General features: G+C 43.1%; 1 protein-coding gene across 2 annotated transcripts in view; it reads right to left on the minus strand.

The window, feature by feature from the left end:
* The window catches only part of polg (polymerase (DNA directed), gamma), a 51934-nt gene that overhangs the window by 18385 nt on the left and 6269 nt on the right, over positions 1-27280 (minus strand). For both annotated transcript variants that reach the window (XM_048615863.1, XM_048615861.1), the window contains exons 4-16: positions 22865-23032; positions 21029-21175; positions 17937-18016; positions 16494-16676; positions 15307-15449; positions 13686-13818; positions 12980-13204; positions 11195-11312; positions 8894-8968; positions 7823-7936; positions 4851-5011; positions 3017-3070; positions 1683-1800 (exon numbers count right to left, since the gene is read on the minus strand). In XM_048615863.1, the coding sequence (XP_048471820.1) occupies positions 1683-1800; positions 3017-3070; positions 4851-5011; positions 7823-7936; positions 8894-8968; positions 11195-11312; positions 12980-13204; positions 13686-13818; positions 15307-15449; positions 16494-16676; positions 17937-18016; positions 21029-21175; positions 22865-23032 (1719 nt within the window). The remainder of the gene's footprint in view (positions 1-1682; positions 1801-3016; positions 3071-4850; positions 5012-7822; positions 7937-8893; positions 8969-11194; positions 11313-12979; positions 13205-13685; positions 13819-15306; positions 15450-16493; positions 16677-17936; positions 18017-21028; positions 21176-22864; positions 23033-27280) is intronic.

Raw genomic sequence — 27280 nt, forward strand, 5'->3', positions numbered from 1 at the left:
ATCAGGGCAGGACTTATATACTTAATGGTAAGGTCCTGGGGATTGTTGCTGAACAAAGAGACCTTAGTGTGTAGGTTCATAGTTCCTTGAAAGTGGAGTCACAGGTAGATAGGATAGTGAAGGTGGCGTTGGTATGCTTGCCTTTATTGGTCAGTGCATTCAGTATAGGAGTTGGGAGGTCATGTTACTGCTCTACAGGACATTCTTTAGGCCATTTTTGGAATAGTGTGTGCAATTCTGGTCTCCCTGCTATCGGAAGGATGTTGTGAAACTTGAAAGGGTTCAGAAAATATTTACAAAGGATGTTGCCAGGGTTGGAGAGTTTGAGCTATAGGGAGACGCTGAATATGATCGGATTATTTTCCCTGGAGCAGAGGCTGAGGGGGTGACCTTATAGAGGTTTATAAAATCATGAGGGGCAAGGATAAGGTCAATAGACAAGGTCTTTTCCCCAGGATAGCAGAGTCCAAAACTGGAGGTCATAAGTGTAAGGTGAGAAGGGAAAGATTTAAAAGGGGCCTAAGGGGCAACTTTTTCATGCAGAGGGTGGTGTGTGTCTGAAATGAGCTGCCAGAGGAAGTGCTGGAGGTTGGTACAATTACAACATTTAAGAGGCATCTCGAGGCATACAGGAAGGGTTTAAGAGGGATAAGGGCTAAATGCTGGCAAGTGGGACTAGATTAATTTAGGATATCTGGTCAGCACGAACAAGTCAGTTCGAAGGCCCTATTTCCATGCTGTACATCCCAAAGACTCTATGTTATAGCAGCATAAAACTTTAGTCAGGCCATATTTGGAATATGGCATGTAGTTCTGGTTGCCACACTACCAGAAGGATGTGGATTCTTCAGAGAGGGTTTACCAAAATGTTGTGTGGTCTGGAGCGTTCTAGTTGTGAGGAGAAGTTGGATAAACTTGGATTGTTTGCATTGGGAAGAAGACGACTGAGGGGCAACTCTATCGAGTTCTACAAAATTATCAGAGGCATATATAGGGTGGATAGTCAGAGGCTTTTGCCCAGGGTGGTAAGGTCAACTACAAGAGCGCACAGGTTCAAGGTGAGAAGGGGGAAAAGTTTCGGGAAGACGTATGGGGAAACTTTTTCATACAGAGGATGGTGGGTGCCCTGGATTGCATTGCCAGTGGAGGTGGTGGAAATAGGCACATTAGCAACGTTTAAGGTGTATCTTGTTGGACGCATGAGCAGGAGGCGATCACAGTGATAGAAACCACGTATGGGTAATAAGTAGCAGGATTCGGCACAGGCTTGGCGGGCAGAAGGGCCTGTTCCTGCGCTGCATTGTACTGTTATATTGTATATTATTGTGTTCACACAAGCAGAGAGATGGGACTTGGCTGAAAATCATCACCTCAGCAAGTGCAACACTCTCTCAGTACTGTTATTAGAGTATCAGCCTCGATTGTCACACTCGGGTTCTGGAGTGGTACTTGAAACTGTAACCATATCTCTTGTGGTGAGTGTGCTACCAACTGAGCCAAATCCAACACATTAATGGTAACAGTCACGCATTTGTGCAGCACAGTTTCAACACAGAATAACGTTCCTAATGCAAGGACTGCGCAAACCACTTCCTGCAGTTGAGCACTGTGAGGAACAGAAGGCTAACTGTGTTTATAGGAAACAGTCTATGGTCCTAACATTGTCTGTTAGTGTCACATACCTGTGCATTGCTGGCAGTTAGCCAGGTCGGCTCGACTGCTCGTCGAGTCACTGTGCCAGCCGTGATGACTTGTGGCAAAATCGCTCCATATTCGTTTTCTTCATCGTAGGAACGATGCCTGTAATTGTGAAAGCGAAACATTTAACATAACATAGCTAATAATCTAATACTGTTCAATATCAAGCTTGGGTTGACAAGTAGCAAGTAACATTTACACTGCACAATCGTCAGGCAATGATCATCTCCAACCAAACAGGATCTAACCATTGCCTCTTGATATTCAACGGCCTTAATGTTGCTGAATTGTCCCATTATCAACGTCTTGAGGGTGACCATTGTCTATTTCACGTAATGGACAAGCCATTTAAATACAGTAGCTAGGAATCCAGCAGCGAGTAACCCACCTGACTCCCCAAAGCCTGCTCACCATCCACAAGGCACATTAGGGTTATGATGGGAGATCCTCCACTTGCCTGGATGACTGCACATCTAACAACACTCAAAAATCCATGACAAGCAACCTTCTGACTGACATCACATCTATAAATATATACGTGGGCCACCAACAATGCAGAGTAGCAGCAGTGTCTATCATCTACAGGATGCACTGCAGAAACTCACCAAGTTTTCTTTGACTGCACCTTCATAACTTATGACCACTACTATCTAGAAGGATAGAAGCAGCATATAAAGAAACAACAATACCACCTCTATGTACCCCTCCAAGTCACTCACTATCCTGACTTGGAAATACATCTTGGAAATAACCTTCAATGTTGTTCAGTCAAAATCTTGGAATTTCTTCCGCAACAGTATTGTGGGGAGCGCTAACACCAAAAGATTACAGCAGTTCAAAACGGCAGCTCACCACCAACTTCTGAACAAGGGATAGGCAATAAGTGCTGGCCCAGCCAGCGACTCCCACATCCATTGACCGAATACCAAAAACATAAGCTGTAAGGTGTTACTAAAAGATTCAGTGAGCAGAGCATCACGAGGGTCCCATCTCCCAGTATATTCTGGTTCAAGTTAAGTTTTCCAGACAATTTCCTTTCTCTCACTGTGAGGAGCAACCTTAGCTTAGTGCCAGCATCAAACAATCCCAATTAAGAAGTTACTAGAAGGACAATATCGGGTGAAGACAAATCTAAGTTAACTGTGATGACCTCCCTAGTAAATAGCCGGTCAGCATTCTAAGTTCACAAATGAAGAACAGACGTTTGAATAGAGCCTGCTTGAGAAACAGACTCCTGCAAGAGACAACATTAGGAAGAAGGGAGAGCAAAACAACAAATGGAAAAGCCCAAAGACTGGTGATAAATTACTATACACACCTTGTGACTGTTCGAGGTAGCTCACTTTTCCTCAGCATCAGAACTATCTGAGAACTGCAGAAGCAAGCAAATTGGTTTATTTCATTACACAGCTCAACAACCTTCTGCTGTCAACATATTTATTGAGACTTATGATATTGATGTTAATATCAACTGCAATCAGGTTTAGAAGCTGACATATGGTAGAATTACTGTCATAGTAAAGAACACAACAGCCAACTTTGTGGGGCAAGCAGATTCGTATGGATTCTGAAAATGTATCACCCTCTGAGAGGATGCATTAACAATGCCATTGATTTTTTGACAATTGTTAGCAATTACACAGAAATGAAATATTCCCTACCCAGTAGTGTGTTTTCTTGGCCATGCATTATGGCAATGTTGCTATATTGCTATCTTGCCAGGAGGGGGAGTAATTGTCGATGAAGGAAGGGACTCTTCCTTCTGACAATCTCAGGTGTGGCAGAGACATTATTCTCTAATGCTCAGTCCTTCTCAGGCATGTGCATTCAATAACAATGCAATGAAACGTCCCGAGACAGTTTACAGGAGACACATAAAACATAGCACTGAACCACATTAGGAGATACTAGGCCAGAAGACCAAAACTGGATTTTAAAGGAGACAACACAGTAGGCCAGGCAGCGTCAGAGGAGCGGGAAAGTTGACATTTCGGGTCAGGACCGTTCTTCGAAAAGGGTCTTCTTCTGAAGAAGTGTCCTGACTCAAAACGTCAACTTTCCTGCTCCTCTGATGCTGCCTGGCCTGCTGTGTTCCTCCAGCTCCACACTGTTGTTTCTGACTCCAGAATCAGCAGTTCTTACTACCTCTGGTTTTTAAGGAGTTCCTTAAAGAAGAAAAAGGTGGAAGCGGGTCAGAGAAGTGCGGCAAGGGAAGTTCAGACTTTAGGACCCAAGCAGCTGAAGGCATGACCACCAATAATGGAGCAACAAAACGGGAATGTGCCATAGCTTAGAGGAGTCCAGATATCTTGGATATCTCATTCACAGGAAAGAAAGTGTCCCAAATTCAAGACCAACTATTCTTATTGACTGTCTAAAATGGAATAATCTGGAAGGATTTTACGGGTCAGAATACAGACAGTATTATGTTGCACCTGATCTGATCTGCTTCACGCTGACATAAAATGTTGAGTTCTATTCCCAAGCAATGGCAACACTCATTCTACTGAGCACAAACAATTCACAGGCCATTTGCAAGAAACTGGATGTGACCAGAGTTACTCACAATCAAACTTTTAAAAATCAGCATCCCATTCCTGGAATGAGGGGTTATCTTTTGAGGAAAAGGTTGGGGCTGGATCCATTGGAGTTAGATGAGTGAGAAGTGATCTTATTGGAACATAGAAGATCCTGAGGGGATACGACAGGGTGGATGCTGAGGAAGTTATTCCCCTTGTGGGGGAAACTTGAACTAAGGGACAGGTCTCAAATTTAAGATGAAAATGAGAAGGATCTTTTTCTCTCAAGAGGGTCATTTGTCTGTGGAATCCTGTTCTCAAATGGAGGAGGAACGGGGTCATTGAATTTACTTAAGGCTTTGTTAGACAACGTCTTTATTGACAAAAAAAAAGGGTCAAGGGGTTAGAGGGGGTAGACAGGGAAAACAAAAAAAAAAGTTGAGGTCACAGTCAGATCAGCCATGATCTTATCAAATGGTACAGTGGGCTCCAACAGCCAAATGGCCTGCTGTTGCTGCTAGTTCAAATGTTTGTATTACTTTCTCTGCCAACGCCAAGCCTGTGTGGATAAGACTGTGTCAATGTCAATTCGAGTTCAACTGAGAGCACGAGCGCGAGAAAATCAGCCATGACCTGATTCTTTTTTGAGCGTTCCTCCAGAATGAGATCATCTTATTGATTTCCAGCGCTCTAGTTGCACTTGTTGCATTGGTGCTCGCCTGCAATGTGCCATCTTCCATCTTAGAGAGAAAATCCTTCGCAAAGGGGCTTCCAACATTGTTTCGGTTCCCATCCTGACATAGACAGAGGAAGAAAGACACTCAATTTTATTGCCATGCCAATACTGAGAAAATGTTGAATGGGTATCTGAAGATCAGAATCTCAGGTTTAATTATCAGAGATTATGGGAAACCATTGCGGCAGCGCTGTTAACATCCCATCCACACGCCCAGTTCAACAGTGGTATCATTATATTGTGGTTATATTACTGGACTAGTAATTCAGAGCCCTGAGTAATGATCTGGAGACAGGACTTCAAATCCCACCAGGACATCCAGGATGTTTAAATTCAATCAAATAAATCCAGAATAAAAGAGGTTAGTATTGGTGATAGGTGAAAACTGCTGGATTGTCATAAAAACTCAACTGGTTAATTAGTGTCCTACCAGAAAAGAAAAACCTGTTGCCTTTACCAGGTCTAGGATATATGTGACTCCAAACACACATCAATTTGTTTAACTCGTAAATGCCCTCCGAGATGGCCACACAAGCACTCAATTGTATTTTAGCTGGGGGCACATCACCACTTTTCCGAGTGCAATAAAGTAAACTCAATAAATGCAGGGCTTGGCACAGCCTCTCTCAAGTGATGCTGCACAAGATTATTTCGATTTTGCTCTGACAACAGTGAATCACACAATTGCGCACATCAGGGTCCCACAAACTACATCTCTCATTTCTCTTGTCCAACATTCCCAATCTGTGAACTGCTGAGCACTAAGCTCGCCAATCTTCTTCTCAACTTAGTCACTCCATCTACCATTGTTCCTTTGCATTCTGTCAGATCATTCAGCATGGTCTTACAAATTTGATTAAGTTTTGAGGATGTAACCAAAAAAAATTGATGACAGCAGTGCGGTAGATGTTGTCTACATGGACTTTAGTAAAACCTTTGACAAGGTTCTGCAGGGTAGCCTAATTAATAAAGTTAGATCACATTCAGGGAGAGCTTGCCAACTGGATACAAAATTAGAGTTGCTGGAAGAGCTCAGCAGGTCTGGCAGCATCTGTGAAGAAAAAAGTCAGAGTTAATGTTTCGGGTCCGGTGACCCTTCCTCAGAACTGTTCTGAGGAAGGGTCACCAGATCTGAAATGTTAACTCTGACTTTTTCCTTCACAGATGCTGCCAGGCCTGCTAGCTTTTCCGGCAACTTCCGTTTTTATTCCCGATTTACAGTGTCCGCAGTTCCTATTTGGATACAAAATTGGCTTGATGGTTGGAGATTCAGGGTAGTAGTGGAGAGTTGTTTTTTGGGCTGGAGGCCTGTAACCAGTGGTGTTCCACATGGATCAGTACTAGGTCCACTTTTGTTTGTCACTTATATAAATATTTGGATGAGAAATTAGGAGACGTGGGTAGTAAGTTTACAGAAGACACCAAAATTGGTGGTATAGTGGACAGTGAAGAAGGTTCTCTTGATCAATTGGACTATTGGGTTGAGGAGCGGCAGAGGGAGTTTAAATTTGGGTAAATGTGAGGTATAACATTTTCATAAAAAAACAAACTAGGGCAGACTTACACAGTTAATGGTAAGGCCCTAGGCAGTGTTGCCGAACAGAGAGACCTAGGGGTTCAGGTACATAAAATTCTTTGAAATTTGCATCACAGGTAGACAAGGTGGTTAAAAAGGTGTTTAGCATGTTTGCCTCAATTGCTCAAACCGTTGAGTATCAGAGTTGGGACATCATGTTCAGGTCGTACAGGGCAGTGGTGAGGCCACTTTTGCAGTACTGTGTATGGTCACCCTAGTGTGGGAAGTGTATTATTAAAGTGGGGAGGATTCAGACAAGATTTACCAGGATGTTACCAGGACTGGAGGGTCTGAGTTATAAGGAGAGGCTGAGACTTTTTTCACTGGAGTGGGGGGGGAAGGTGACCTTATAGTTTATAAAATCATGAGGGGCATCGATAAGGTGAATAGCAATGGTCTTTTCCCTTGGTTGGGGGAGTTCAAAACTAGGGAGCTTATTTTTTTTTTTAAAATGAAGGAGAGAGGAGAAAGATTTAAAAGGGGACTCAAGGAGCAGTTTTTTCACACAAGAGGGTGGTTCCTATGTGGAATGAACTTCCAGAGAAAGTGGTGGATGCAGGTACAGTTACAGTATCTAAAAAGACTTTTGGACAGGTATACGAATAGGAAAAGTTTAGATGGATATGGGCCAAACACAGGCAAGTAGGACTAGTTTAGTTTGGGAAACTTGGTCAGCATGGACTAATTGGATCAAAGGGTCTGTTTCCATGCTGTATAACTCTGTCAATAACCACAGACAGTAATGCCTTTAAGGTCTGGCCTCACGCTATGCACAACTACAACTCCTCTCCTGAATTATCTGTTCCTTTGATTCAGGTCTCTTTTGAGTCTTTCTTCCCTTTCCCTATTAATGGCTATAAATTGAGCCACCCAAGACCTTTATTCTGGAATTTCCTCCCAAACCCCTCTTCCTCTTCATCTGCCTGTCTTCCTTAAAACTCTGCCTCTTGCCTCGAACTTTTGACATTGCACCTTGCAATGGGCCAAACTCTGTTGTTTGATTAGGCCTTGTGTGTTTTCCCTTAGTGAACGGCACCATCCAAATGCAAATGCGTTTGCTGACCTCCTTCATTAATTGCACCATTCATTGACACTCACCGTCCAACAGGATGCATCGGCAGTCATGTGAGACCTGCCCATGGGATATTGGAAGTTACCAAGAGCCATCACCATCAAGTGACAAGGAGAACAAAGCAAGATTAGTGTCATCAGGTCAACCCAGAGCCAATCAGCATCAAAACATTAAAAAAAAAACAACACATACACGAAGTAAAGGAAGGAAAAATAACAAACCTTGTGTGGAAGTTTGAAAAACCAGCATCCAGGCACATTGACCTCATTAATCGGACCATTTCCGAGGTGATACGAGCGACAGCTGTTCTCAAGAAATTCTGGTAGCTGTACCTCCTGATTTTGATCCGAAAGAAAAGTAATAACATTCTACATCACTAGAAATTAGATCAACTGATTCTGTGGAACAAATCAGTAACCGTAGCAATTTACAATGCAGGGCAAGAGTCTGAATACAACATGGTCTTTTGGACGCAGGGAGTAATTTTTCTGCAGGTGTTAAAAGCAAGAGATGTTAGGGATCTGTTGAGGGTGTCATGATACCTTAACAAAGTTACGATTTTTAAAACCCGTAATATAAGGGAGGCAAATGGTATTATTGCTGGATTATTGTCACTATTCTAGAGACACAGGTTATGTTCTGGAGAAACGGGTTCAAATCCTGTCACGACAGATGGTAGAATTTGAATTCAATAAAAATCTGGAATTCAGAGTCTAATGATAACCGTGAATCCTTTGCCGAATGTTAGAAAGCAGGGAAACTACCATCCTTACCTACACATGACACCAGACCCACAGCAATGTGGTCGACTCTTAACTTAGGGATGGGCAGTTCTGAGGAAGGGTCAGCAGGCCCGCAACGTTAACTCTGTTTTCTCCTTCACAGATGCTACCAGACCTGCTGAGCTTTTCCAGCAATTTTGTTTTTGTTCCCGATTTACAGCATCTGCAATTCTTTTGGTTTTTACGGGCAATAAATGCTGGCCTAACCAGCAACGTCTCGTGACTGAATAAAAAAAGATCATCAGAAATTGAAATGAGGCAAACAGGTGGACAAACACCAGTTTACAGTGAAGCCTGCATGATCCTGCTGTACACACTTGGCAAGCAGAAGCACGCTATTATAGGAAAGAGATTACATTTACCCAGGTGGGTAGTGGAAGCCTTTTGTATCAAGCAACCAGGTGAGATAATGCCAGATGACTAGTTCACCCATTTGAAACACCTTGCAGAATGAGCAGCAGAGAAAAAGACATTTTTAAAAAAAGAGGACAAGCAGGCATAGAGTTTCACCTGTGCAGAATTCTTCACACTCCCGTTACCAAAATCAGCTTCATGCTCAGTCTCCAAGTGACTCAGCTCCTCCACCTGGTGGCAATGAATAAAGTCATCACACACAACACAAAAAAAATTACGCAGGAATTCTGCTGCTCATATCCCTATACAAAATCGATTTGCCGTTTGACCTCGTCCCTCTGCCTGTGGAATAATCACTCCTGTTGGCGTATGTTCCCACTAGCACCGTTCCCACTTTTTCTACCTTGTTCCAAGTTGCTATTTCTCAGGCATGGATATATGGATAAAATATCAGCGAGGATTTTTACATTTGAGGGCATCAGCATTCGGACAGATTTGTCTTGCAGCCCTGATTGACAGCTGTCTGACAAGTCTGACAAGTCTTTGATTTTAAAATTCTCGTTCCTGTTTTCAATTTCCTTTCTCCCCATTTCTATATTCACCTCCAGCCCTACAATTCACAATCCCTACACTCCTAATGATTGTGCATTCCTGATCTTAATTGCTCAACCTTGTTGGTTCTGCCTTTAGATGCCTAGGAATTCTTGCTCTAAACCTCTACATCTCTCTTTTAAGGGGCTTCTTAAAACCTAGCACTGTGACCAAGCTTTTGGTGTCCTTTCTTAATAGCGACTTCAATGGTTCCATGTTTGAAGTGCCTTGGTTTGTTTAAGCCTGCTGTATAAACAGAAGCTGTTGCCAATTCAGTACACACTTACAAGTCCACACATGCACTAATCAATCAATTATCAGGAGTTGATTTTTTTTCAAGCAGTCTTGACAAAAAGACCTTAAATAGTAACAGTTTCACAATCCACAGATGCTGCTTGAATTAGTGAGTATTTCCAGCATTCTCTGTTGTTTCAGATTTCCGACGGAGGATGTCAAAACAGCAAATTACCAGGAGTGTCTGCCACATGATCGCTGAACTTTAGATTAATATAACTTGTGGATCCCCCTTGCAATTTGTAATGAGTCAAGTTAAACTAGACGAACAGTTAACCTTTTGTTTAAACAAGTTATTATCTCTCTAAAGGAATCTTCAGTAAAGTAATAAAGTTGTTAACAAATACAGATATCAAGATTGAAAACCCTGGAAGCAACGTTCTGATGAATCAAATATTACAACTAGAGAGAGGACTTTAGACTAATTAAGGTAGGGAGGGTTCAGGATTCGTAGGCTTACAAAGCAAAAGGATATGGTGGCATTACAGGCTAAATATTTTGATAATGGTACCCAGAAAAGGACAGCAAGAGACAGAGTGTACAAGCATAAAAACTACAGCAACAAATGGGGTCAAAGGGGAAAAAAAAAAATGGTAAAAAGGCAAACTTTATAGATCAAGCCTTAACTCATTGTTTTGAAACCCATGCACATTTAACAGCACAAATGAAGGTTAATGAGTATGATCTCATTTACATTGCGGAGACAGTGTTATAAGGAGGTCAAAGCTGGGAACTAAACTTTCATGAGTGTGTGACCTATTGAAAGAACAGGCAGGAAGGGAAGGATGATGAGGGTAGCTTTGTTAGTACAAGATGAAGAAGTACAAAAGCATGAAACGATCCAGGGTTGGATAATATAGAAACCATTTAGGCGGAAAGATGTACTGGCATTGGAGGCAGTTCAGAGAAGGCTTACTAGGTTGTTAAACCTTGCAGCTGTATTATCATGTGACTTTTTAAAGCCTTTTTTTAACAAAACTCTAATATCATCTCCACAGATGCTGCCTGACCCGCAGTGATCTTTTTGTTTTCAGTACAGATTCCAGTAATTTGCTCTGTAATATCATTACTCCTTTGTCGTGGGACCAACATCTGCAGCATTTTGCTTTTATCATTTCTGATTTGTTCCATACTGACTGCTGGGACACAAACTAACTATGAAATACTTCCTGTTGCCTGAACCAAGATCAATTATAACATGAGACAACAACTGAACTTGGCCTCTTTAAACCAGAACATACGCAATTTCGGTTTTGTGTATAAAATGTGGAACATTTCATTATGGAGTTCCAAATGACTAAGGTCTTTGATCTGCCTTACTGACTTTTACAGGTGACTACAGAGGAATAGGAGTATGCAATGGATCAGATTTTGCCAGATCTGCACCTCAAATTTACCTTGGCTCCGTATCCAATGATAAACGTACTTTGGAACAGTACTAAACCAGATATCACAACAAAGTAGGACAAGCCAGATGGTCATTTCCTGTCCAACAATTCTTTACATTCATATGGTATGCCACAGAAAGGAAGATCAAATTATAAAACAAAACTAACTTTAAGCAACTCTCACCATTTCCCACATGCTATTCTCTGTCAGCATGAACTCATCGCTGACTGACACCTCTGATTCGTCAGTTTGTCCTGGTGATTTCTTTTTACAATATTCCTGGTGCAATATCTCAATGGTTCTGCCAAAGAAAGAGCAAAAGGTAAGATAGAAAGAATACCCTGTCTGCATCACCACCGTTGTACGTCAGTAATAAAACAATGCTGGAAACACACCACTCATCTAGGAGTAGTCACAAGAACATAATCAAGATTCATGTTCTGGTTAGGGCTCTGTCATGGGGTGGTAATGTGTAGGGGAGTGTTATAACAAGACGTAAAATTTACGTATGAATATGCTACCCATAACAAAAGTCTGCAGTTTCATGGTGCCTTTATTGTAGTAAACCAGCCCAAACTTCTATGTAGGACTTTTAACAAACAAAACCTAAACTGCCACATTAGGAGCAATTAGAACAGATAGCTATTGTCCAACTGTTTGGCCATCATTTAAGGAGATACTTAAAGAAGCAGGAGAGAGAGCTGGAGAATTGGAGAGTCTTAGATGAAGAATTCCAGAGTTCATGCCCAGGCAGTTGAAGGCACAGCCATTAAAATGATGAAACAAATAAACTAGGGGATGCATGCAAGACCAGATGAGAAGGGGCACAGCAGCTAGGGCACAGGACATTAAGAGAGATGGGGAGGGGACAAGTCATTGCTCAACTGAGAACGGGTGAAGTTAGGCCTTGGTGCAGGTCATGGCTACAGGCTGCAGAATTTTGGACAAGCTTTATGAAGTGTGAAAGATGAGAAGTCAGCCACATGGAACACTCAAGCTCAGGGGCAACAAAGGTATGGCTGGTTCGAAATGCATCTGATGGACTTTATAGACTGCAATTAGCCCAACTGTTGAGTGTCTTCACATTTCCCTCCTTGTAGAGACCATTGTGAGCCTAGACCACAGTTAATACATGTTCATCATGAATAAGCACTCTAACTGACTCAAGGCCATTTTAATTAGTTAGTTCAGGAGATTGGAAATGGATTATTTTGCTCAGTTTGACCCAATATCACAGTGGTTGGCACTGCCAACCAATCAGGAAACTGCTTTAAGTATAATCAAGAAATAAAGCCATTTGATTGTTGAGCATTGAGTACATTGTATTGGGTATAAGGGTCAGGATGTCGTGTTGCAGCTTTATAAGGCTTTGGTTAGGCCACACTTAGAGTATTGTGCGCAACTTTGGTCACCACATTAAAGGGAGGATGTGGAGGCTTTGGAGAGGGTGCAGAAGACGTTTATCAGGCTGCTGCCTGAAATAGAGGCTATGAACTGTGAGGAGAGGCTTAAAAAAAACAACAACTCCGGTTGTTTTCTCTGGTGCTGCAAAGGCTGAAGCGAGATGCACAGATAGGATTGACAGTCAGAATCTTTTCCCCAGAGTTGAAATGTCTAAAACTAGGGAGCATACATTTAAGGTGAGAGGGGGGAAAAGTTCAAAGGAGATGTGAGGGATAAGTTTTTGTTTTTACACAGAGAGTGGTTAGAATCTGGGACGCGCTGCCTGGGTGGTGGTGGAGGAGACAGATACGATAGGGGCTTTATGGGATTTTAGAAAAGCACATGAATATGCAAGGAATGGAGGAATACGGACCAAGGGAAGGCAGAAGGGATTAGTTTAATTTGTCGTCATGTTCAGCATAACATTGTCGGCCGAAGGGCCCGTTCCTGTGCTGTACCGTTCTATGAGCACACTCCAGTCAGAGGGGGAAATGCTTATGACTATGATGGATAAAATTTATTTACCTGTACGGGCAAGAAGGTGCATCTGTGTCACTGGGGTTAGCAAGTAGATTGTCCTTTCTTCCTGGGACCAGATAGCCCCACCCATGGCTCTCTGAATAGTGCAACGGGAATCCATCCCAGGTCAAACGCATCAGCTTTGGAGTGACCCTCATCTGGAGACTAATGAGGCTGGGCCCTGGCAGCCATTGTGGATCATTCCACTTTGGGCACAGTTTCCGGTACCATCTGCAACAGCACAGCAAGGAAATGGATTCAACAGTTCACAAATCTCTGTCAGTAGTTTCCTGTGCAACCTTGTGTCTGGATTGCTTAGCTAACTAGGCTGTTCAGCTCAATTCTGACTAAATTCAACATAAATTTTCAATGTTCACCCTTGCTGGTTCACAAGGTTATGGAGGGTAATAACCGTCTGTTGCTTTCCTCAAATGTTCGCTCTTCCTGTATGGGCCTCATGAAATTAGTGTCTGTGATGTCACAGCCAGGTAGGACTCTGAACAGCAACCAGTTTCCACAAAGTTGCACTTTCTAACAAGGGTGAGGTAACCCGGCTCCTTTCTCCCCCTTCCTATCCCAGGGACATGAACACCAACAACAAGCATAGAGTCCAATATCAGCCAACTCACTGAGATTCAACTTTCAATCCCCCAGTTGTCATTAAGCCATCAGTGAAGCTATTGAACAGGAATGTGTTTTCGAATGTACGAACCCTGGATGGCCTGGTAAATGCTGTCTTCTCTTTGGAAGAAGACTGACTGTCTGATGAAGATCATTCAGAAGGGCTCTACTTTTGGCAGCCTTCACCTCTTCTTCGTTTCGGTCTTCTGACGGAGGCCCTGGATCTGCAAGACAATAAATACAACATCAGACAAAGTCCATCATACCTAAACTGCCAATGAAGAATAGCATGTTTCAAGTATGCTCCATTAGCAAACAGTAAGAAACATCAAACTTGCATTTATACAGTATTTCACTGTGGACTTTTATTGTTTAGTCACAGCTGGAAAGAAGTGTGATGGCAAATTTGAACATTGCAAGATCCCACTGAGATCAATAAGGCAGCAATCAAACAATCCTTTTTAAAGATCTTGTTTGAGGGATACATATTGGAGTAAATACTGGGAGAAATCCCCTCTTTCCCTTCAAAAGGGCACAGAAGATCTTTTATATCTACCTGAGGGAGCAGATCAGACTCGAGGGCTAAGGTCATTGGAATGGGACTTGAATCCGGTGGTCCTCTGACAGAGGAAGGAATGTTACCAGGGAGCCAAGGTTGGCTCTTTAACATATTCGAATTGGGTAACAAAGGTCTAACTCAACGCAGACCAAATTCCATCCCACAGTGGACTCTATTTTTAACATATCCAGTCACTGAGCATCACAAGTGGAGGTATACAGCAGAGAACAGAAGGATAGGGATGAGAGGGATGAACAAATCTTCACTAGCGTTAACTGAAGACACAATAACTATAGTTAGTGTTGCTTTACGCAAATGAAGTATTCCATGATTCAACAATAACAATCAGTACCTATATAATGCCTTTTAACAAGGGGAGGCATCCCAAGGAGCTTCACAGGAGGAGAGTCAGACAAAAATTGAACTTGAAATTAAATTGGAGACACTAGGACAAGTGACTAAAAACTTGATTCCTAATTATGCTGGCACCTATGTCAAAGACCAAAGCTTCATGCTGCAACAAAGAAGGGGAGGTGAAATTGGTTAGATAATTCCAAACTTGGGTTTTAAAAGTCTTTCGATTACAGGAGAACAGGAATATTAAGTTAACTACAGCTTAAACGTAGTTTAAGGACCCTGGGAAAGAGCAAGAAGAGAAGATAGTGTGAAGAGTCTTCATTTCAACATCGTAAAGTTTTCAGGGAAAATGTACAAAACAGTGCACTTGGAGCCTATGCTCGACATGCAAGAAAATTTCCTCCCTTTTTTAAGTGCTTCACTTTGAAATGTTGATTAGACAAGGCTTCAGATGGCCATTTAGAAAAGGACACCTGGCGACAATATCATAAAGATTGGTGCAGCGATGTTATGTGTTCATTTATAATGCCATAGGAACAAAGGTTTAATTTTTGTACTGGAATGTTGATAAATCTGATCAGACAACCTCATTCTGTTCGAGTCTTTTCGAGCAAAGAAGCAGACGAGAGCCTCCAACCACAGTTGCTGTCTAATTCTCATCAAATCTCATCAAGGTGCACTCTACACTGAATATGTTGGATCTAGAATTAGTATCTTTAATAACCGGATTCAGGTAGCAGACAAGATGCATCATACACAAGTGCAGACAGTGACTTAATAAAAAAAATCATCTGACCTTCCTCAAACTCTGATGTTAGGCTGGAATTTGCTACTTCACCGGTGCTGACCAACTCTTCTTTCTTTTTCTTAGTGTCCTTCTTCTGTTTAAATTCTTGGGTACCCCATTCTAGGTCCCACAACCAGGGGTCATCTTTGTACCTGAAAATCAGGAAGACACTGAACAGACGCATAATGACTGCAAGACTTGCCTCACCCATCAGCCAAATAAACACAGCAACGGGAAAGAGCCATCCCACTGTTTGTACGAGGGCTCTCACTCAGAACAATATCGCAGCCTCTGGTCCCAAAGTGGAATGTGCATCTTTTATTTCTTAATGAAAGTGATCTGTGCGATTCTGCTTTGAATGCTTGTAAAACCACACAGTCACTAGTGATTCTGACTTTCGCAAGGATCGCCAATTAGTTGGCAAATGTAAAGGAAACGCAGACAAGTACTGTGTGGGTTGGCAGTTAAGCTCAATTCTGCATCTCAAAGCAGGCTTCACACAGTGAAGGGCTCTGAAGTGCAGTGACTGCCATTACTTAGCCAAACTTAATCTCAAAGGGGTACAGTTCTAAAATTGGCTGGATGACCGGTTCACCCAGTTGGCTACATTGATTGAGGGAAGCACAATGGCCAGGAGATGGGGTGAGCTCACTTCAAGGTTCCTTATTAAATGGTACCGTGGGATCTCTACATCCACCTGCACAGATGGAAAGAGACTCAGCTGAACAGCTCATTCCAAAGATGCCACTTCCAATAATACAGCCCTCTCCTCACTGATGCTCCTAAGTAACCGTCTAAATTAGATGCTAAGCAATACAGGAGTCCCACTACTTTGAATCATAGAATCCCTACAGAGTGGAAACAGGCCCTTCAGCCCAACAAGTCCACACCGAACCTCAGACCCATTCCCCTGTAACCGACCTAAACTACACATCCCTGAACACTACGGGCAATTTAGCATGGCCAATCCACCTAACCTGTACATCTTTGGACTGTGGGAGGAAACAGGAGCACCCGGAAGAAACGCACACAGAAACAGGGAGAATGTGCAAACTCCACACAGACAGTCGCCCAAGGGTGGAATCGAACCCAGGTTGCTGGCGCTGTGAGGCAGCAGTGCTAACCACTGAGCCACCATGCCACCCCGCATTTGCTGCATTTTTTTTTAAGCAAATCTTGAAAATAAAGTAACCCACCTTTCATCGTGGAGTAGCTGGCAGGCATCATTGGCCAGGTTCATGAGGGACTGTTTCATCTCCCGTTGCAGCTCTTCATATGTACCCTGTGCCTCATCCTGGTATCGCTTCCAGTTGTGGTTGACAGGAAGGTAGCACTGTCCCATCTCTAGCATGCCAGAAAAAGTCACTGGGTGTGGGCATCTAACCAGGAAGCAGAAGGTACAGTTAGTGCTCTAGGTGGCACAGAGTGAGTTCACTACCCAGCAAGTGACCTTCACTGCAACTCTAGTTATTGACATTTGTGGCTCGTTTTTTTTAAAAACTTGTTAACGGGATTGCCAAGAAACTGTCCTGGAACAGGAATAAGGACATGGACCATGAACATAGAGAGGCACTGGCCTATTGGTATTATCGTTGAACTATTAATTCAGAAATTCAGCTCTGGGTACCCAGGTTCAAATCCTATCATGGCAGATGGTGGAATCTGAATTCAATAGTAAAAAAGAAACTGGAATTAAGAATCCACTGATGACCATGAAACCATTGCCGATTGTCAGAAAAACTCATCTTGTTTACTAATGTCCTTCAGGGAAGGAAATCTGCTATCACCACCTGTCTGGCCTACATATGGATCCAGACCCACAGCAAGGTGATTGACTCTCAATTGCCCTCTGAAACGGCCGAGCAAACCACTCGGATCAAGGAGAGCTAGGGGCAGACAATGAATGCTGGCCAGCCAGGAACCTCCACATCCCACGATGAAATGGATGACATCCCCTTTCAGTGCACAGTAAGGGGAGACCAACCATTTTCTCTATACTATCAATTCATTTAAATGGCAAGCTGTGTAAGAAAGAGACAGCTTCTCTAATAGATAGTAACATTTGAGACAGATAGGGCCCTCTTTTCATATTCATTAGGCAGCAGCCCATAAATACTTTACCCCACCCCACCCAAAGTCAAACTGAAACAGCAAACAGAGAATCATCGCCAACCAGTTATCGTCCAAATGCAAGAAGGTTCGAGCAGCGAGTCCTGGATGGCGGTGTTTGGGAGCAGGATTGCTGGCCAATACTTCCCCTTCCAAACATTAGAGGGGGAGCCTAATGGCATGCCTCTCACAAAATCCTACAGAAATAAACTGAAGTTGATCGAAGGGTCTAGGCCCGAAACGTCAGCCTTCCTGCTCCTCTGATGCTGCTTGGCCTGCTGTGTTCATCCAGCTCTACACCTTGTTATCTCTGAAGTTGATTGGGAATTGAATCCAGTACCTGTGTCTCTCAGTCCAAAGATAGGGTGACGTTTTTACTGTTCTTTTTGATATCATTTTTTCAGCAGATGTTACATAGGGGTGTAGGGTGATGCTCTGGTCTATTGCTCTGTAGCTGGCCCATTCTATTTCAGTGATCAAAGAGGGAAGCAAGAACGAGAACAGGCAGTCATTCATAAAAGGTGACCCACCTTTTTAGAAACAGCGGCAGCTCCTCACAAAACACCTCATAAGTAGCTTTAACATCATTTGCACAGTATCGCATCAGCTCCTGTCATAGTGAATAAGAAAAATTACACTGGAATATTAAACACAGAGCTAGACATTTAAAGCAAAGCAGTTCTAGTAGAAGGTAAATTGGCTGCCTATGTTTTCTTTGTGGAACACTTAAGCTAGGGATTCAAAAAACAGATTAAAACATAATCATTTATCACATCTCAGACAAAGCACTATAACTGATTATGATGGAGTACAGTGATTGTAAATATGACAAAGATGCAAATAGCAAAAAAAAAAACTGTTGATCGAGGAAGGAACGTTGGCCAAAATGCTGGTAGAAGTCCCTGTTCTTAATGCTAAAGCATCAGTAATATCTATCTGAAGAGGCAAACAACACTTAAGTTTGACATTCCATTTGAAGGGCAGCAGCTCAGACAGTGACACTCCCTCAGCACTGAAATGAAGCACCATCCCACACTATGTCCAGGAATGGGAGTGCTAAACCACAGTAGAGAATGTCACCTACCAAGCCAAGTTAACAGGGCATCAGTTACAATGCTTTGTGATTGGTTACAGTTTTCGAAGGTAGATCTAGATTTGAAAAGCTTTGTTTTAAAAAAAAACTGACTCTAGGAAAGCACCATCAGCCGAGAATATATTTCCTGCCATGAAGATATGAGATTTATGGTTAAAAATAATCCATTTCTCAAGATGGTGTTGTCATGGTAATGTCAATGGACTAGGAAGCCAAAGGCCCAGGTTATGGTGAAGCTACAATACAGGACTACATGTGAGCCAAACAGAGCAAACAGCATGCAATAAGACTAAGCAACTCCACAGCCAATGAATCATACCTAAGTTCTGCAGTTCTGCCACATACAGCAGTGAACAGTGGTGGACAGTTTACCAATTAACAGAAGGCAGAACCACAAATATCCCCAATGATGGAACAGCCCAGGACAATCATTGCAAAAAACTAAGGTGACAGCATTTGCTTTCATCTTGAGCCAGACATGCAGAACAGATGATCCATCTCTGCCTTCTGCTAAGGTCCCCAGCATCACAGATGTCAGTCTTCAGTGAATACGATTCACTCCATTTGCTAGTAAGAAACGGCTGGATGCACTGGATATTTTATAGATTTTGGTGCCTAATAATATTCTGTCAACAATACTGAACATCTGTGATCCAGAATTCACAGTACCCTTGGCCAAGTCGTTCCACTGCAGTTACAACACTGACATCTACTTAGCAATTTGGAAGTTTGGCTAGCTATACCCTATCCTAAAGAACCTGGACAAATCAATGACGGCTCTATTAGTCTGCTCTCAATCATCAGCAAAGTTATAGAAGGGGTCATGGATAGTGCTAGCAAGCAGCACTTGCTCAGAAATAACCTGCTCACTGATGCTCAGTTTGGGTTTTGGCAGAGTCACCAAGCTTCTTACCTCATTACTGCTTGGTCATTTTGTAAACAAAAAAGAGTCAAACTCCAGAGGTGACATGTAAGTGACTACACTTGACATGAAGATAGCATTTTGGTAGAGTATAGCAACTAGGAGCACCTGTGTAAGTGGAAGTCAGGGGACAGCTCTCAGATCTAGCACAAAGGGTGATGGCTATAGTTGCTGGAGCTTAAACATTTCAGTCTCAAGATATCTCTGCACAAGTTCCTTAGGGTGTATCCTCAGCACAAACCACCTTCATCTGCTTCATCAATGACTTTCCCTCCATCTTATGGAGAACATTTGGTGACTACAGGTGTCCTCGTGGTCACTAGGTAGCAGCATTTACATAGTAAGTGCAGACATCATGAGCATTCTGAAGCTGTGATCTGCTGTTGTTTTCAAAGAAGCCAGTTGTGGGATGCAAGGTAATGCCTTTCCTTTATCAGTCCAATGGAGAAATACAGCAGTCAGGATTTAGTGGATTGCCAGAGTGAAATTATCTCAAAACATGTTTTCTTTCCAAGTCTTTTATTGCCATCTTAAATATGACAAAGAAGTAAAACTTAGTGAAAGCTGACACAGAAGAGATCATTTCCAACAATGTAGACATATGTCTATAAATGTCAGAAGATTTTGATTCAAGCATCCATTCCCTCCACCATTGACGCAGCAGTGTGTACTATCTTGTACTATCAAGACGCACTGCAGAAATTCACCAAGGATCCTCAGACAGCACCTTCCAAACCCACAACCACTTCCATCTAGAAGGACAAGGGCAGCAGATACATGCCACCACCTTCACATTCCCCACCAAACCACTCACTATTCCAACTTTCCTGGAATTCCCTCCCTAATGGCATTGTGGTTCATCCCACAGCAGCGGATCAAGAAGACAGCACCAACTTCTCAAGGGCAACTAAGGACAGGCAATAAATGCTGGCCAGCCAGTGACACCCACATCCCACAAATGAATAAGTTAAAAAAAACATGTTGAATTCACATTTCACTTTTAATGCAGCAAAACACCCTAAGAGATTTCACAGGTGCATTACCAAAAGGTAGCAATACCTGAAAGTTTGGTGAGAGGGGTAGATCTTAGAGTCTTAAAGTAGGAAAGGGAGACTTAGAGAGGAATTCCAGAATTTAGTAAATGCCTTGGCAGCAGAGGGCAAGGCCACAAACTGTTAAAATCAAAATTGTGAATGCTCAAGGAGCCAGAATTGGAAGATAACAAAAGGAATTGCCTTTATTCCTTTACGGTATATAGGAGTTGCGGAAAAAGACAAATATGCTGTCCATCTCTAATTGCCCTTAAACTGCATGGTTTGCTCAGCCATTACTGAGGCAGTGAAAAGTCAACCAGATTGTTACATGTTTGGAGTTACACGTAGGGCAGACTTCGTTCCCTAAAAGGACTTTGGAAGGCTGAAGGAGATTACAGCAATAGGAACAAATGAGGCCATGAAGGTATCTGAAAACAAGGATGAGATTTTTAATTAATGGCATTTATAAATTAATTTATAACTTAAAAACAGTAATTTTTTTTGGATACTTTGTTAAGGTGCATGTTCTGCTATAGAGCAAGACAGTAATCAATTGACCATGTGTTGTTAAACCTGGAAGTTCTCCCGAATATCTTTCATTGTGCCATTGATGAAAAGCTCACGAGACTCCTTCTCAAGAGTTCTGCCTCCCACATAGAGTGCGTGGACATCAGGGAGGTTATTAATGCTGCTGATGTTCACCCAGTCCCAGGCTCCAACCTGCAACAACAGTGGGACAATGTTGAGCAAATTCCAATCCAATCTTTGATTATTAATCCCACCAAGCTTCATGGTGACTAAAGCATAGGATTAATGGATGTCAATCAGGGTGTTCAAGGCCCATTTATATATTTTGTTTTAGTTGTTCATGCATTGTGGGCAAGACAGATGGTGTGGTTTCCACATCAATATTCATTTACGTCCTTCTCTCTAATTTGCAAGCACAAATACTACTAGATTATGGAGTTCCTGAAGTTGACTCCCTTATGAAGGCCACTTAAAAGACTCAAATGTCTTGCCATGATAAAATGCTGTCTATGGACCTTCAGACCATGTTCCTCCTCAGGGTACCCTTTACAGCTGCAGAAATGGGGCTTGGAATCATTTCATGATGATATGTATTCTCCACCCAGCCCACATGTGAATGTAGCATCCACATAAGCCTTGGAATGTTTAATGCCACAGACGGAGTTCAATCAGAATGCCATCCCACGTGAAGGTGATAACAGAGCTCACAGTAACTCCAGCAGAGAGTGAAGGTATCGGAAGGCATTGAGTGGCTCCGGCCACTGTCACCAGAAGGCAGTGACACCAGTAATCTGAAACAGGCACACACTTGCCTTTGCAGGTCAGTTAAGTCAGTTGGCTAGACGGTTGGCTTGCAATACAGCGTGTTTCAATTCCTGCACTGGCTGAAGTTACTGTGAAGGGCCGTCCTTCTCAATCTCTCCCCTCGCCTGAGGTGTGGTGACTGTCAGAGTAAACCACCACCAGTCATCTCTCTCTAATGAGAGAGCAGCTACATGATTCATTAAGACTACGACAACTTTACTTTTATGCTTACATCTGCCCTCTAAATAAAGAGAGGATAATACAAAGGAAACACATCTTTAAAAAGAAAAGTACTTGTACAAAGTGCAGAAACATATCGAACTATCCCTCAAAAAAGGCACAAAGTCGAAAAAAACAGGACATTCTACAGAAAGGGAGATGTGTCACCTGGGAGATACAGGAGGGTCTAAATATTCTTGGACATTATAGCTGTCTGCACAATGTTCAGTTTTTGACGTAGTGCTGAGAGTTATACGGTCACAGTCATAGCAAGTACAGCACAGAAACAGACCATTTGGCCCAAATCGTTCATGCTGACCAGATACCCTAAATTACTCTAGTCCCATTTGCCAGCATTTGGCCCATATCCCTTTAAACCTTCCTATTCATATACCCATCTGGATGCCTTTTAAATGTTGTAATTGTACCAGTCTCCGCCACCTCCTCTGGCAGCTCAGTCCATACACGCACCACCCTCTGTATGAAAAAGTTGCCCCTTAGGTCCCTTTTAAACCTTTCCCCTCTCACCTTAAATGCCCTCTAGTTTTGGACTCCCCTACTCTAGGGAAAAGGCCTTGACTATTTACCCAATCCATGCTCCTCATGATTTAAAAAAATTCTATAAAGGTCACCTTTCAGCCTCCGACGCTCCAGGGAAAATAGCGCCAGCCTATTCAGCCTCTCTCTATAGCTCAAACCCTCCGACCCTGGCAACATCCTTGTAAATCATTTATGAACCCTTTCAAGTTTAACATTGCGGTTCCTTTTTCTTTTACTTTATCTATTGCCCCCAATTATTGATTATTTTTGCCTTTAATTTTAAAGTCGAATAATGTAAAGTTATTCTGTGCTGCTTACCCCCATGTTTCTAGGTTTGTTGGTTGTTCGTTTGATGTGCTGCTTTACTTCTTCCAGGCCCCTCCTCTTCCCTTTTTTACTCGCCATCCAAAGGCTGCGCTGGAAGCCAGTCAGACCAGAAATAGCCATGTGCAAGCTCATCGTGTCCAGAAAGCGTAGCCCTGTTCCCTGCAGACACAGTGAATACTGTTCACATTTTGAGGGCAATCGAATCAGGATTACAGTCACACAGGAAGAGCAGAAAGTGTCTAGGAAGCAATGGAGGGAGCTAGCGAGAAAAAAAGAACAGGGAGCATGCTTGTGCGTGAGGAGATTCTCTCAGTTAAATGGTTAAGAGTCATAAATAAGATAAGATATTCAATAATAAATTCAATGGAGAATTCCAAAGAAACTGTTTCTTCCCAGGGATTAGTTTCAAAGAGCAACTTGTTGCTACAAGAAGTTCAAATCAACATAGAACTATTTAAGGGGAAATTAGATAAATGCATGCAGGAGAAAGAAACATAAGGCTTTGCTGGGAGGCTGGATGAAGAACAATAGGGGATGGTTGACGTGGAGCTCAGACGTTGGGCCAATGGCCAGCTTGTGAACTATAAATATTATGCACTTTGTGATACTCCTCCTATTTCAATTGAAGGATCAAATAATCAATTCTGACTAACACCTCCATCTAATGGATTCCTTAATTGCAAAACTGTCTCATATGTCTAAGTCAACTGCTGCTCAATACAAATTCTGATTTACACATTCACGATAAAGCTGCTGACGTAAACTTAATGTGCAGCAAATTTTGTTTTAACTAGCACCTAATGAACCAACGCTGTCAGTAAACCGGCAACAAAATATATACCTCAAATACCAGCAGTTTACTGTATTATCGCTACCTTCACTATGTCCAAGTAGTGAGAAGGCTGTCTTGCTGGTTTTATTAAAGTTGTTATTTAAGTGATATTTGCTCTAAATAAAGTATAACAGTGATGTTTATACCGCCCCATATTACTTTTCTATTACTTAGAATGGGTTTTTACATTGATTATTTAGACCTCTATCAACCAGAATATTTGGTCAACTGGTACATTCTTGGTCCCTTAGCTGTCGGTTAATGAAACACTTGCTATACTTATACTCTACAGGAAGTGGTAATCAATGTAGTACTTCAGTTCCTCAGTCAACAGACAATTATATGCATTTCCACCAACCATACGTTTCCCAGACTGTGGTGAATTATTTTTTATTTGATTTTGTATTGTTCCTTACAATTAAAAGGATAGAGGTGATAGTTTTAACATGACAATTAAGATATATCTGTGTGCCCTGATTCGATTATACCCCACCCTCCATGTCATCCAAGACCCCTCTCTTGACTTTCCCTGTGTAATGCCACACGAGATCAGCCAGCAACAGGTCATAATCTTTTATCCCATACCTCCTTTATATTTAGGGTACTTCTTAAAAATAAATTTTCCTACTGATTTTCCCCACACACTTTCTAACAACATTCATTACTTTCAAAAGAAATTCAGATGAATGGTCATTTCAGATGCTGCCAAATTGGTTGAATATATCCACCGTTTTGTTTTTATTTAAGATTTCCAGCATCTGCATTTTGCTTTTATCTTATGACTCTCTGAAAGCTGGTACATGATTGATTTTTAAATAAGTTTAGACAAGATATTTAACTGTAAGGGGTATCACAGCTGATCCTGATATGCACCTCATCTTACACACAGAAACACAGGCTTCTTGAGGCACAGTGGTAGCGTCCCTACCTTTGGACCAGGAGGTCCAGGGCTCAAGTCCCACCTGTTCTAGAGGCACGTAATAATGGAATCACAGCAATATTACAGTACAGAAGTCTGTTTGTGTATTCTAGCCATCTCAAAATGAATGCTAACATTGCATTTGCCTTTCTAACTACCAAATGAACCTGCATGTTAATCTTAACAGAATCTTGAAACTTAAAGGGGCTCTGGAGTCCCAGTTCAGATTTCCGAAGCCTTTCTCCATTAAGAAAATAGTCCATGCCTCTACTCTAACCAAGTGCATAACCTCATACTTTCTCACATTGTATTCCATCTGCCACTTCTTTTCCCATTCTCCTAACCTATCCAAGTCCTTCTGCATCCTCCCCACTTCCTCAACAGTATCTGCCCCTCCACCTATCTTTGTGACACATTCAAACGTAGCAACAATGCCCTCAGTTCCTTCATCCAGATTGTATCACCAAGACCCTGTAAAATTGCAGGAAGGCATCCCTACTTCTGAACTCAAATCCGCTTATAGCAAAGGATAACCTATCATTTGTCTTCCTTATAGTTTGCGACACTTGCTGTCTATTTTCGTTGACTGGTGTACAAGGAACCACAGATCCCTTTGTACAGCCACATTTGCCAATTTAATCACCATTTAAATAAGGCTCTGCCATTTTGTTTTTTTTTCACACCACACCAAACAACATAATTTCACATTTATTCACATTACATTGCATGAGCCGTATGTTTCACACTCAACCTGTCTTGATCACACTGAAGGCCAGGCAGCATCAGAAGAGCAGGAAAGCTGACGTTTCGGGTCTGGACCCAAAGAAGGGTCCAGAACCTAAACGCCAGCTTTCCTGCTCCTCGGATGCTGCCTGGCCTGCTGTGTTCATCCAGCTCTACACCTTGTATCTCAGACTTTAGCATCGGCAGTTCATACTGTCTCTCTTGATCATACAAACTTTCTTGCTTCCCTCCTCACAACTCACAATCGCATCTAGTTTTGTGCTGTCAGCAAACTTGAAAACATTGCAAGACAACAAGGTGCAGGGCTGGATGAACACAGGTCAAGCAGCATCATAGGAGCAGAGAGGCTGACGTTTCGGGCCTAGACCCTTCATCAGAAAAGGGGGAGGGGAAGGGGGTTCTGAAATAAATAGGCAGAGAGTGGGAGGCGGATAGAAGATGGATAGAGGAGAGGATAGGTGGAGAGGAAACAAACGGGTCGAAGAGGCGGGGATGGGGCCAATAAAGGTGAGTGTAGGTAGGGAGTTAGGGAGGGGATAGGTCAGTCCAGGGAGGACGGACAGGTCAAGGGGGCGGGATGAGGTTAGTCGATAGGAGATGGAAGTGCGGCTTGAGGTGGGAGGAAGAACAGGTTAGGGAGGCAGGGACGAGCTGGACTGGTTTTGGGATGCGGTAGGGGGAAGGGAGATTTTGAAACTTGTGAAATCCAACTATCTGGACTCCATTTTCTCCCCCTTGGTCCAGGAACTCCCCACCTATGTCCGTGACACCATCCACGCCCTCCACCTCCTCCAGAACTTCCAATTCCCCGGTCCCCAACACCTCATCTCTACCATGGACGTCCAGTCCCTCTACACCTGCATTCCCCATGCAGATGGCCTTAAGGCCCTCCTCAGGCCCGACCAGTCCCCCTCCACTGACACCCTCATCCGCTTAGCCGAACTCGTCCTCACCCTCAACAACTTCTCTTTCAATTCCTCCCACTTCCTACAGGCAAAGGGGGTAGCCATGGGTACCCGCACGGGCCCAAGCTACGCCTGCCTCTTTGTAGGTTACGTGGAACAATCCCTCTTCCGTACCTACACCAGCCCTAAACCCCACCTCTTCCTCCGTTACATTGATGACTGTATCGGCGCCGCCTCGTGCTCCCACGAGGAGCTCGAACAGTTCATCCACTTCACTAACACCTTCCACCCCAACCTTAAGTTTACCTGGACCATCTCTAACACCTCTCTCCCCTTCCTGGACCCCTCTGTCTCCATATCGGGCAACCACCTAGAAACCGATATTCATTTCAAGCCCACTGACTCCCCACAGCTACCTAGAATACTCCTCCTCCCACCCACCTTCCTGCAAAAATGCTATCCCCTATTCCCAATTCCTTCGCCTCTGCCGCATCTGCTCCCAGGATGAGGCATTCCACTCCCGTACATCTCAGTTGTCCTCGTTTTTCAAGGACCGTAACTTCCCCCCCTCAGTGGTTGAGAACGCCCTCAACCGTGTCTCCCACATCTCCCGCAACTCATCCCTCACACCCCGTCCACGCAATAAGAACCAAAAAAGAATCCCCCTCGTCCTCACGTACCACCCCACCAACCTCCGGATCCAACGCATCATCCTCCGACACTTCCGCCATCTGCAATCCGACCCCACCACCAAAGACATCTTTCCCTCCCCACCCTTATCTACTTTCCGGAGGGACCACTCTCTCCATGACTCCCTTGTCCGCTCCACACTCCCCTCCAGCTCCACCACACCCGGCACTTTTCCCTGCAACCGCAGGAAGTGCTACACCTGCCCCCATACCTCCTCCCTCACCCCCATCCCAGGCCCCAAGAAGACTTTCCACATCAAGCAGATGTTCACCTGCACATCTGCCAATGTGGTATACTGCATCCGCTGTACCCGTTGT

This window comes from Rhincodon typus, chromosome 33 (assembly GCF_021869965.1).
Source record: "Rhincodon typus isolate 14 chromosome 33, sRhiTyp1.1, whole genome shotgun sequence".
NCBI classification, from domain to species: domain Eukaryota; kingdom Metazoa; phylum Chordata; class Chondrichthyes; order Orectolobiformes; family Rhincodontidae; genus Rhincodon; species Rhincodon typus.